Source organism: Bactrocera oleae, chromosome 3 (genome assembly GCF_042242935.1).
Source record: "Bactrocera oleae isolate idBacOlea1 chromosome 3, idBacOlea1, whole genome shotgun sequence".
Lineage (NCBI taxonomy): Eukaryota > Metazoa > Arthropoda > Insecta > Diptera > Tephritidae > Bactrocera > Bactrocera oleae.
In genome coordinates this window covers 59,522,651-59,535,614 of record NC_091537.1, presented here as the reverse complement: position 1 = coordinate 59,535,614, position 12,964 = coordinate 59,522,651, and the positions used below count along the sequence as shown (strand labels likewise).

General features: G+C 32.8%; 1 protein-coding gene across 7 annotated transcripts in view; it reads left to right on the top strand.

Moving 5' to 3' along the window:
- Positions 1-12,964, top strand: part of DIP-zeta (Dpr-interacting protein zeta) — a 403,629-nt gene that overhangs the window by 301,342 nt on the left and 89,323 nt on the right. For all 7 annotated transcript variants that reach the window (XM_070106684.1, XM_070106682.1, XM_070106680.1 and 4 more), the window contains 2 exons: positions 872-1,030; positions 1,351-1,479. In XM_070106684.1, the coding sequence (XP_069962785.1) occupies positions 872-1,030; positions 1,351-1,479 (288 nt within the window). The remainder of the gene's footprint in view (positions 1-871; positions 1,031-1,350; positions 1,480-12,964) is intronic.

Genomic DNA, 12,964 nt, shown 5'->3' with positions numbered 1-12,964 from the left:
TTTATATGAGAAGTAGGCGTGGTGATTCGATTTCGCCCATTTTCACACGGTAATATTGGATTGTCAGGACATGTTATGTATTGAATTTGGTTGAAATTGGTCGAATAGGTCCAAAGAAATGTGATTTCACCCATAGGTGGACGGTGCCACATTCATTATCCAATTTTGACACCGGCTCTTATTTAATTTATATTAATTTATTTATTGATTTATCGCACTTTTAGTAGTTAAAACCACATATATCTCTTCTTAGTGCGATTCCTCGTAATAAATAACAGTCTTTTATCCTATTGTGTAGCCTAGTTATAATACTTAATAGGTTTCGATTAATTGTTTATAGAGGTGGTAGCAATGGTCTGATTCCGCTGATCTGCATTACCAACTTAGTTATGGTTCCAAGAAACATGTGTACCAAGTTTAATTAAGATATCTCAATTTTTACTTAAGTTACTACGTGCACAGACGGACGGATGGAAGATACAAACAACCGTTAGGTGACCAAACTATTAAACTCTGTAGCAATAAGTTTGGCAATCGGGCTCACGTTTGATGAAAATTTTTTTACAGTCAAATAGAAGCATTTGAGAGGGTAAGAAAAAACTCACGGGAGTGTGAATCGAAAAAATAAAATAAAATTTCTCCGTGATCTCCATCTATGTTCCGTTATTTGTTGCTTGAAGGACTCATACAGCCTTAGCATAACGCAGCCACTGTATGAAATTGGCCGCAAGGTTCCAAAAATATATACTTATCATACATTTTATGTGATAAATAAAAGTATGAATATAAACAAAATAATCAATTGAAATACTAATTTCAAAACAATTAACCATTGTTGTATTTTATTTCATCTGTTTTGTTTTTAATAAAGTACCACCCAACATCGATGATGCACTCAGTTCCAGTGATGTTATTGTACGTGAAGGTTCTAATATATCTTTGCGTTGCCGAGCCAGTGGTAGCCCACGACCGATTATTAAATGGAAGCGGGATGACAATTCAAGAATCACAATCAATAAAAATCACATTGGTATGTACATTCATATATCTTACCAACATTGTATACATATATATATTCATATAAGTATCTGATACCAGATGCCGTCCGTCTGTTTCCTTTTTTCGTGATACAAAGTGGATAAAAAAATAGATCTTTATTATCTATTCTGATATCTGTGAAAGCATTTTTGTAATGACCTAACCTTTCTCGAATACTGTACTTTTTTTACTTCGTTTTGATTGTATATGTATATACATCTGTATATCCGCTCGAATTTCGGTCCTTACTACTTACATCTATTGTAAATTATTTTATCACTAATTTTTAATGATAATGATTGATCTTTTCAGTGAACGAATGGGAAGGTAATACTCTGGAGATTACAAGAATATCTCGGCTTGACATGGGCGCCTACCTCTGTATAGCATCGAACGGAATACCTCCAACAGTGTCCAAGCGCGTTAAGGTCAGCGTAGACTGTAAGTGAATAGTATACAATATAACGAGCAATGTTTGCAAATATAGTACAAAATGTAGTAAAATTGAAAAATTGGAAACCATTTTGATTTATTAAATCGTATATATTTTATATTTACAAGCATATCAAACGCACGCAAATACTATTATTATATCTTTTTAAATACTTCATTAATAAACGTTTGTTTTTCGTTTTCGGCTTTTAACACAGAACGAAAATATCTTCAATGAGAATATTATTTTCCTCAGACAACTGAATAAATTTGTTAAAATGTTCTAAAACGACATTGATCTAGGTCTCCCCATATAACGGTTATTTTGAAAACTACAAAAAGTGCAATAACTCTCGATATAAATGCGTCATAAGCATTAAATTTCAACACAAGATGGTAGGGTAGAGTTTTATAGCAGGTATAACATTTGAAAATTTTTTAGTATCTTGAAACTATACTTATTTTCAAATTAAATATGTACGTGATTGAAACAAATCCTTCAATTGCATGTTAACGCCTATTTTGGAATAATTAAAGAGCGGAAAAAAATTCTGAAAAGTGTTCACTGTTTATTAAAAAAATATAATTGTGGCGGCAAAACAATTTGTACCTATACCTTTTGAATTTCGATTTTTAAATTATACAAATAATCAATCATAATGACCATTTAATATGCAACAATTTGAGGACTTTTAAAGGAAAATGACAAACGTTGTACATACCCATCAAAGTGCTTGGCTAAACATCTAGCGAGGTGTGTTAAATAAAAATCCGCTCGCTTCGTTTAATAAAAAAAAAACCCTTATTAAAATCTTGGTCGCTTGATAGCATCTGATATACATACATATCTGTATGTTTTTTCAGTAATCCTAACAAATTTGATTGATAACCCTGGATGAATGACCGATTACATTATACGGTAAAATCTACTTTTTTCTAACTTATTGAAAACATAATTATTAATTACGGTATGTATGTATGTGTTTAAACAAGTAAAAATATTAGCAGCATCCACGCTTTCCACTTTCAATGGTGTATAACATTTAATATTATTCTTGTTCATTTCCTTTCTTTTTTGGTAACTCCCGAGGGCAACTCCAGTCAGTTCTGATCACTAAGTCTGTTTATAAAGAAGAGATGTCCAATTTATTCCGGTGTGAGGGCGCCTCAAAATTAGCGTTTTTATAACATTTTCCATTGTAGCCACGTCGAAAAAAAAAATAACTTTGGGCATTTAAATTAAAACACCAAAGATTTATTACGATTAGAAATTAGTATATATTAGAGGTTTAATATATGGAGAAACTATTTAAAATCGTATGATTTTATGGTATATTAAAACAACTGACTTTTGAACTTTCAATTCCTAATAAAATTATTTAAGCTTATTAGCTCTCAATTATTAATTATTTTTAATCATTTTAAAAGGAATATTAATTCTATGATGCAACATTACAAAACATTTCATAAAATACATTTCATTGTTTTACATTTTTATACTCTCGCAACCTGTTGCTACAGTATAATAGTTTTGTTCACCTAACGGTTGTTTGTATCCCCTAAAACTAATCGAGTTAGATATAGGGTTATATATATAATATATAAATGATCAGGATGAAGGGACGAGTTGAAATCCGGGTGACTGTCTGTCCGTCCGTGCAAGCTGTAACTTGAGTAAAAATTGAGATATATTCAGGAAACTTGGTACACATGTGACAATTTTCAGCTATGACGGATTTATGGTTAAAGAGAGATGCAAACTCACTCACAAACGTTTGTTTACATCAGTTTTTGCACAAGGCTATTAAGACAATGATAGAAACTTTGTTCTGCGCCATGACAAAATTTTTTCAGCTATGACTGTCATATTATACATCAGATAACCGTCACTGTTCTTGTAGGGTACATAATAAATGTAAACAAATAGAAGTGTGAACTGTCAATGAAAACTCATCGAAAACACACAATGTCGGTCAGAACGACTTTGGTTCCACAATCCACAAATTGTGTTTTCAAGAGGATTTCAATTCGGTGTGAACATAGTATAAGATCTTTTTTTTTTGATACGTATCTATTTCAGATAAATTGTAAAAAAAAATTAAAATTTTCGTAGACATTTTGTAAAGAACTTTTATGTCTCGCCAAATGTACGCTGCAAGTACAATATGTAAAATTCGGTAACAGTTGAAAAAGTAAACATAGGTTACAAAATACAAAAAAAAAACTGTGTGTATGTCAGCTCCGACGCACGACTGGAGTTTACTCCTCAAGTACGAGTATCTAACCATACGCAAAAAAAGTTTATTCAACTGAAAAAAGATTAATATCATATGAAAGGGTAAATTTACAAATTAATGAAGAAAATAATATTCATATATAAATATAAATTTATTCATTTTATTTTTTTATAATTAATCGGCGAAATATTTTACATTAAACTTTTTACAATAGTAAATTTCAGATGTGCACAATTATTTAATTAGGAATGTTGTTAAATTAGGTAATTATTACTCTGACTATTGTGATTTTTTTTTAAATATTAATTTAATCAACATTGCCTTCATTATTAATAACCGTGACAAGTGGTTTATGGTAACTAAAATAAGATATATGGACGTTGGTAGATACGTGGTTCACGAATCTTGAAAATACCGCATCAATGGTTGTACCATACCTCGTTGTCCCCATTGTTCTATCAGAAACAATATCTAAATTCAATTCAGATTTTAAAAATTGTATTAATGTCAATCCGTCATCTTTGCTAAGATCGACATTAAAATCGCCACTTAGTACGAGCGGCAGTAAATGGTATTCTTTCCTAAGTAGTTTCGATCCACCTTCTGTATAAGACAATAATGCCTCATGAATGAAATCTATTACATCATTAATCTTTTGATTAACAGAAATGTAAATCGAAACTATAACAATGTGATTACCGTTAGGCAAAGTACATCTCGCAGCAGATATATCTCCCAATGAAGACTGTGTTTGACTGTTGTGCTGGACATTCCTTACGAAAGTATCATTATTGCCAGTAAGCACATGGTGTAAATCATTAAGATTGTGATAAATACTGACCCCGCCTCCTCGATTAATGTCAGGACGTCGATATTGGGATATACATCTGAAATTTTCAATTTCAACGGATTCCTCGTTGCGAAGCCATGTTTCTGATAATATTAAAATATCTGCTTTTTGTATAATGTTACCACGGAGATCACGTGCATGTGCTCGGAGACTTTGACAATTGAGCAAGAAGAGAATCATGTTTCCTTCATTTATTTTATTAAGTATAACCTGATCAACTGTTGTGAGTTGAGCAGTGGAAAGCCTCATAATTTTTGGCGTAAAGGGGCCATTGCTGCGTTACATCTTCTACCATGATAGAAACGTTGAAAGTTATTAGCAGGAACAATGTGAAGGCCTTCTTGTGACGTGACCCTGGATAAGGCTACGTAGACCAAAGATTGCGAATGTGTCTTCTGGTATTTGTATACAATTTCATCAAATGTTCCTCCTTGTGACTTGTGAATGGTCAACGCGCAAGCCGGTTTGAGTGGGAAATGATTTCTTTTGGCATGAATAGATTTATTTCGATTGAGAGGCACCGTTGCAGATCTACAGTTAATAGGAACGAATTCGCTACTGAGTCCTTTTTTGGAAATAGAAGCCAAACTCGCAGTACTTTATTTTGAGGATCCAACTCAACATACGAAAGTTTACCGACCGCTCCATTGGCCAAGCCATCAGCGACGTCGATGTTGGTTGTTATCATATATGGCTTATCTACAACTAAAGTAATTTCGTAGGGCAATCCTCCTGTGTCGATTGTAGCAAACTTATGAAGCTTGTTTCTAGCAGCTCTTTCTTTTTCGTGATTTCCATCACATCCAATTATTTCGTCATCAGCAATTGAATTGGCCATTTCATCAGATGAACTCAACATTTTTAAATTATACGTGTCAACTGAGTGATTGTCATTAAATAAACGGATTCCATCAGGACAGCGTTCTTCTGCTTCTGCTTCTGAACAAAACTTTGACTCAATCATAGCCAACTGTTGTGTATTTAATTGATCTCCATTACCGACATTTGTCAATAGTGATGAAAATTCAGAGTTTTCTTGTCGCATAACTTCGATCAATTCAAAAAAAGTGATTCCTCTCCATAATTGCCGACCATCAATTCGTTGAACTTTTTGTTCCCAAATAGGAGTAGCTCTTACAGGGGGCAGTTGTCTCAAATCACCGATAAAAATTATGTGTAATCCACCAAAAGCAACATCAAAATTACCAGTTATTTCTTTCAATCTGAGATCAATGAGATCAAATTTTCTTTATTTTTCCATATCGCACCGAGCTTATTCATCGTCGCTGATACCACGTCATTATTAACTCTTGAATGAGGATCTTGAAGAAGAAGTTGATACGGATCTTCTTCGACATAAACTTGATTCCGATGATCCTGTGAATCATTGAGCTCAATTTCTTCCCGACATAACCGAGAGCAAATTTCTATGGTTTTGGCAATGTCTAAATTAGATTCAAATTCTTGTCTTCTTTTCATTACGACGGCTTGATTTTCTTCAAATATGCGTAAAAATCTAATATCTGCTAGAATATCAGTTTCTTCAATCCTAAACGGAATATGCAGAGTAACCATTTCTCTTTTGTATTCCGACAATTCCTTCCCCATGTCATAATTTCTATATCTTAAAATTTTTGGAAACTTCCGTAGTTTTACAATGCCTTTAGCAGTAACATTATACCGGGAAACAAACTGGGCTAGAGTAACGTGATCAAGTTCAACTGGTCTTTTTTCGTATTTGTCAAACCAATTCCTTCCAAATGCGTGTGTCGTCATCATCAAGTTGTGCTAATTCCTTTAGAGTTTTCCTAATTCGCTCTCGGTGTTGTGGCCAATAAGTAGGTATATATTGAACAGCTACCGACGCTTTGGACATGGGTTCTCGTAATAAAAACCACGCAGCTTCTTGACTAGACATTTCGACACTATTGAGTACGTTGACGCTGAGTTTTTTAGTTGCAGAAATAATATCAAAGTCTGGATACTCGTTCATAATATCAACGAGTTTCTGTTGTAAGTCACTAATTCCTCTGTTCGTTTTACTTATGTAATCAACGACGTACTGGGCGCATGAATATTCTTCAGTGATGAATTGAAAATCCATATTGGACCCAACCACACTGAGAATGAAAGGATTGAAACAATTATGCCATTTTTCAGAAGGTTGCCTTTTTATAAATACTCGCGGTCGATTGATTCCAGCTCGAATAATGTTCATGTAATTCTCATCTGATAATATTATATGTCAATAGCTTGATAAAATTCTTCAAAATTATCGTAATTATTATCTTCTAAGTTTTTCCGTATATTTTGGTACTGTAATTTTAGATTCTTCAACTCTGGATTTTCACTCTCCAAAGGTATAAGAATCGTTGTTTCACGAATAGGCAAGAAAGGCGCCTCGAATCGACATTTCCGAGCATTTGCGCGTGTATTTTTAAAGCACGTGAAAGTATGCTTATGAGTTTGTAGTTTGATGTGTTCAGATGCTTCTGATGAATTCACAGAGATAAGAGCATTAATTAAGGCAATTGCTTCTTGATAATTTTCTCCTAACGCATCTTTAGGTGCATTATCCAACCACAATAATATATGGGCGTGTGGACTACCCCTATGTTGGAATTCAATGCGTTTGAAGTAATTAAGAACTCTATATTTTCCAAATGGACTTACTTTCTTCGATTGTAAAATTAACATTATGACATTGACCAACTTGTTGAAGTAAATTGCGCAACTTACGGCATCTTCATTGACCAAGGTTGTTTTATGAAAGTAATTTAATGCTTCAATCTGTTCATCCGTCAGTATTTCACCGTTATTCTTGAGTTTATGCAGAAGTTTTAAAAGATGCGGCCATCCTATTTCATTAACGCTGATAGTCAAAAACGTTTTGGTTTACCCAACTGGCGCATCATTGCAAACAAATCCCGCTTACGTGCAGACCAATAAGCTGCAGAATTAGGAATTGATTTCAAAAAAGCTAAGTTGCTCTCTAAACAGGTATTTATATATTCTTCAGATAGAACTTGCTCTTTAGAAATATTGGTATCCGTGCCGATATGTTTGAACCCAATTTTTAAACCATCACAAACTCTCAGTCGCAATATTTTCATCGCAGTATTAAGAAGTTTATTCGGTGTCACTCCCCGCCTACCACAACGACGTAATTCACTGGTTGCCATCATAAACGGTGTCACTGTAATGCCTTCCCGGAATACACGGAATTGTCCTAAGTAAATAGCTGGGAACGACAATTCCTTTGCATGTGTATCGAACAGTAAACTCATAGGAATTTTGTTTTCACTTGGAGCGATGTGAAAAAATTTATCTTCATTCAACATAAGCGTTTGCTGTTGGGCTACAAGACTACCATCAATTTCAATGTGTTCACTGAAGTCATCAATATGTCTTCGGGTTTGTACAGAGTCAGGGTCAACAGGCATTATATTATCTGCAAATTCAGTGTAATCAATTATAACAAGAATCATCTATTTAATAGTATAATGTCTATATAAAGGTGTCTGAACCAAATAGGTTAACCATTGTTTGATGACAGATCTTTTAACTAGTCCATGAAGAAAACTTGTTCGGTGAATAAGCTTTTTTTTTGATGTGTACATTAATACAAAAATCTTCTTCCCGGCCATCGAGTGGTCGGGGTAAAAGGTTTATCATATTGTTAACTGACCCAGGTACATTGATTATTTGTCCGGTTATTGCGAACTGGCCGTTGAAATGCCGCAATCTACGTATCTGCATAAAAGGAAGCCGTGGTGATATAAATCTTTCAGTGATGATGTCTAATTCTGGTAAGTCCGCTGGTCTTTCTGGATATTTGAAACCATTAAAGGTTGACAACAACGGAATCTTGTGTTTTTTAATACTGACACTACAAGTCTTACACACCTTGACATCAGCCACGTCGGTAAATGTCTAAACAGAAAAATATCATATGCTAAGAATTAATAAGGTATTAAATAAATAACAATTTAAAAAAAAATAAAATTTTTGACCTACCGTTATTTGTTTGAGCAGATTTTCATCATCAGGATGGCAAGGTTTCAGATCGTTTAAAAACCATAGGCGATCACAAATTTTGCAGACATGACCAAAAGGATTTTTCACAAACATCTTGTGAAATAGTTTATGCGCTGATTGACGCGCACGATAGCCATTATACGTATGGCTTGGATTCTCTTCTGGTAGCACAATATCCTCCAAATTTAAATCATATTCATCATCAATTTGTTCATCTTCAATGTCTGACTCTGCATACACGCTATAATCACTGTCATGAAGATTTTGCGATTGCATTGACGCATCAACATCTCTATTTTCGATTGGCTGATTTAATACTTGTATTTCACCATTTGGCAAATATGAAGACAGTGTAGGTTGGCTTGGAAGTTGAAGGATTTCATCAAAGTTAACTTCTGATGGACGTTCATTCCGTCTTTTACTTGACACCTTGACACTTTCAGGACTTGATGGTGGCAACTGTACAGCAATCACGGGTGCGACGGACCCTGAGGGTTGGTTGGTTGTCAGTATCTTTTGTGCTTCCTTCATTAATGCGTTTTTTTTCAATACGTAGGTTTGCTGTCTCTCGGCTGTAGTTTTTGGAGGTGGTTTTGATTGCGTCATTAATGCATTTTTTTTTCAATCTGCAAATTCGTTGTCTCTCGGCTGGAGTTTTTGGAGGTGGTTTTGATTTTTCCCTAGTAAAAATTTTTTTTAAAAAATTAGAAAATTTATAAATGCATAATTAGAAAAATTTTAACCAACTTTAAGAAATTTGATAATAAAAAATTTATTTATAAACATTTTTTTAAAATGATTATAACTAATTTTTTTTTCAAATATAATATTATCTTAATAACTAACAAAATATAGTTGTAAAAAGGTAATTATCTCACTAAATTTTTTACGTACAATAATAAATAGTACATGAAAATTATTTAAATATGCTAAAAAATAACTTTCCAAAAGAAAATTTTATAAAACATTATTATAATCAAGAAATATTGTTCATTTTTCAGATTAAATTTAATTTTTCAGAAAATTAATTTAAGATTAATTTTAATATTTAATTTTAATTTTTATTTTTAATTTTAATTTTAGTTTTTAATTTGAATTTTTTATTAAATTTAATTTTAAGATTAATTTTAATTAATTAATTTAAGATTAATTTTTAAGAAAAACATTATTATAATCGAGAAATATTGTTGATTTTTCACATAGTATCGAATTATTGACTTGAATTATTAATAATTTAGATAATTATTTAGAAAATAAATCATAGTAACTTGGAGGAATATATTGACATCGAAAAAAATAATTTTTTGTTAGGTTAGAAATTGTCTATTTTACGTGGAAGCGCTTGATAATTCATATGGGAATAAATATCTAATTTTATGTGTTGTTCTCAAATATATATTTATATGAACTTCATCAATAATTATTGAATATTTAATAAATACAAATCGCACATGCCCATGCATATAATACATAAATTATAACGTACCTTGCACCCACGTTTTCGTCAGATGTTCCGGCAATATTATCTACACCCCTTTTTGCTATAAATATTTCGAAATACTTTTAGTTCACTTTAGCCAGTATATTGATAAAAAAATTATAACTTCACAATTACAATGTTAATTATTGATATTTATAACAAAAATAGCAATATAAATACATCGACACTGATAGAAACAAACAAGCCCAATAACATATAGTATATAGGTATAGTCGCCTATACAGCATACCCTATGTACGTCTCAATACACTCACAGCTAAATTAGAAAACCACCAAAAACGTGACACTTTTTCGTTAGTTTTGTTGGTTTTACCCCTCGGACTTTTCTCATACCGGGCGCCTTATATATGAAAATCGATTCTTAAGGAGTTTACTCCTATTACGAAATTATTTGAAAAGTATGTTCCAATAGTTATTGTTAATAAAAGTAAAAGTAAAAGTCTGTGGTCGTCGAAAAAGTTACATAAATTGAAAAACAGAAAAACTCGAGCCCTTAAACATTTAAAAAAAAACCGGTTCACTTGTCGACTATTTTAAATATTCTGTATTGCGTCGACAATATTTTGACCTAAACAAAAAATGTTATAATAATTACTTAAATAAAGTAAAAAAGAATGTTGTAAGTAATCCAATTTCAATTTCCGATTTCATCAACTCCAAACGCAGTATTTCCAAATTTCCGTCCGCGATGAAATACAAACCTATCATTTCAACTGACAATGTTCTTATATCCAATATGTTTGCAGAATTTTTCAAGTCATACTACTGTAATAATTCTTCCAAAACTTTTTCTTAACAGTACGGGCTGTGTTCGAATACTTTAATTAACGCTCCAATTATTTCTGAAGACGACGTCCTACTTAATTTAAATAAGTTAAAACCATCTTTAAATTACGGCCCTCATGCTTCCTAAAAAATAGTGCCAAATATATTTACTTGCGTTTGACAAGGATATTCAATTCCTCTGTTGAACATGTTATATTTCCTTCAATATGGAGACAGTCATTTATAATTCCTTTGCATAAAAGTGGATTTAGATCCAACATTGAAAATTATAGAGGTATCGCAAAACTAACAGTTATACCGAAACTTTTTTAAGCTATCATCACTGACCATATAACCTTTTCGATTTCTCCGTTAATTTCCTCATCTCAGCATGGATTTCGTAAAGGGAAATCGACTCTAACAAACTTGTTTGAATTTGTAAACCATGTATCATTGGGTTTTAGGGAACATAAGCATACGGATGTTATATACACAGACTTTCGCAAAGCTTTCGATAAAGTAAACCTCTCGATTCTCATACATAAACGTGATCTGCTAGGCTTTCAGCCAAGATTTCTTCAATAGGTAGATTCCTATCTTTATAACAGAACACAACGAGTGATATTTGAGGATACACCTTCAGATACAATTAATGTTTCTTCAGGTGTTCAGGTAGTCGCAAGGTAGTCATCTTGGCCTGATTCTGTTCTTGTTGTTTATTAACGATATCTCTTCAGTAATTGAATTCTCAAAAATTGTATAATACGCTGACGACGTAAAGCTTTTTAAATCATACACCTCAACCGAGGAAAGGTGTCTGTTGCAAACAGACTTAAACAATATGGTTGCATGGTGTGATATAAGTGATTTGCATTGAATCTGAATAAATGTAAGACGATGTACTTCTCCCGTAGATCTGTGCATCCCTCTTCTTATGAAAACACCATATTCTGGAGCAAGTTTTTAACTATGTTGATTTGGGAGTTAATATGGACCCTAAGCTTAATTTTTGTCTTCATATTGGCAGCATGGTTTTGAAACCAAAAGCTGTCCTCAGTTTTGTTAAACGTTGGTCTAAAGAATTTAAAGATCCGTATATTACTAAAATACTTTACACAACTTTGGTTAGACCTATATTGGAATATGGCTCTGTTGTATGGAACCCTAACTACCAAATCCATTCTGACAAGTCTGAGTCTGTTCAAAAACAATTTTTACTTTTCGCCTTAGTGCATTTCCGATGGGATTCTAGGGTAAGTCTACCTCCATACACTAGTCGTTTAAAACTTATTAATCTACCTACACTTTCTAGTCGTAGGGAAATGCTTGGCATAATATTCTTAGTGAAAATCTTGAATGGAACAGTTTGCAGTTCTTTTCTCCTGCCTGAAATTAAATTTAATATCCCGATGTCATGATTTTAATTCTCATTCCAGCACATTTGACCTATCTGACTCACTTCTCAAAATTAAAAAGACTTTATTGTTTTCTCTTAATGAATGAAAATTTAACAATTTATTATATTGTAACTATAAATCTTAGCTGTTGAAATTTTTGTTTCTGTAGCTGAGCAGTTTTAGATCTCAACACTTAAAAAACTCTCTTGCCTTTTCTGACTCGGCTAATTCCGCACGTATGCGGATTGCGCCCCTCGCGTCGGTTGAGCGGGAGGAGGGTAATCGGTGGGTTATTATTATTATTATTACTATGTTTCTTTGCGCCCAAGTTAGCTTGGTATTGCATATGGGCAGTATCGGACCACGCCCACAAAAATCCATTAATCGAAAACGAATAAAGTATCTAAACTAAGCTCCACATTAAGACAAAAAACTTTTTTTGTTCTATCAATAGCATTAGGTAATGGCATCTGTTTTTTTTTTAATTTTTAAAATCTATATATAGCCAAGACAATTTTTTCCGGCACCCTCTCTGACATTGTGAAAATGAGTGAAATCATTCGAACCACGACCAATCCCCATGTAACGGTTTTGTTAAAAACTACTAAAACTACATTAAGTTTTACACCCAAGAGGGTAGGATAAAGCTTCATATGAGCCGGAATCAAAATTGGATCGATTTTAACCAGATTTTATGCATGACATT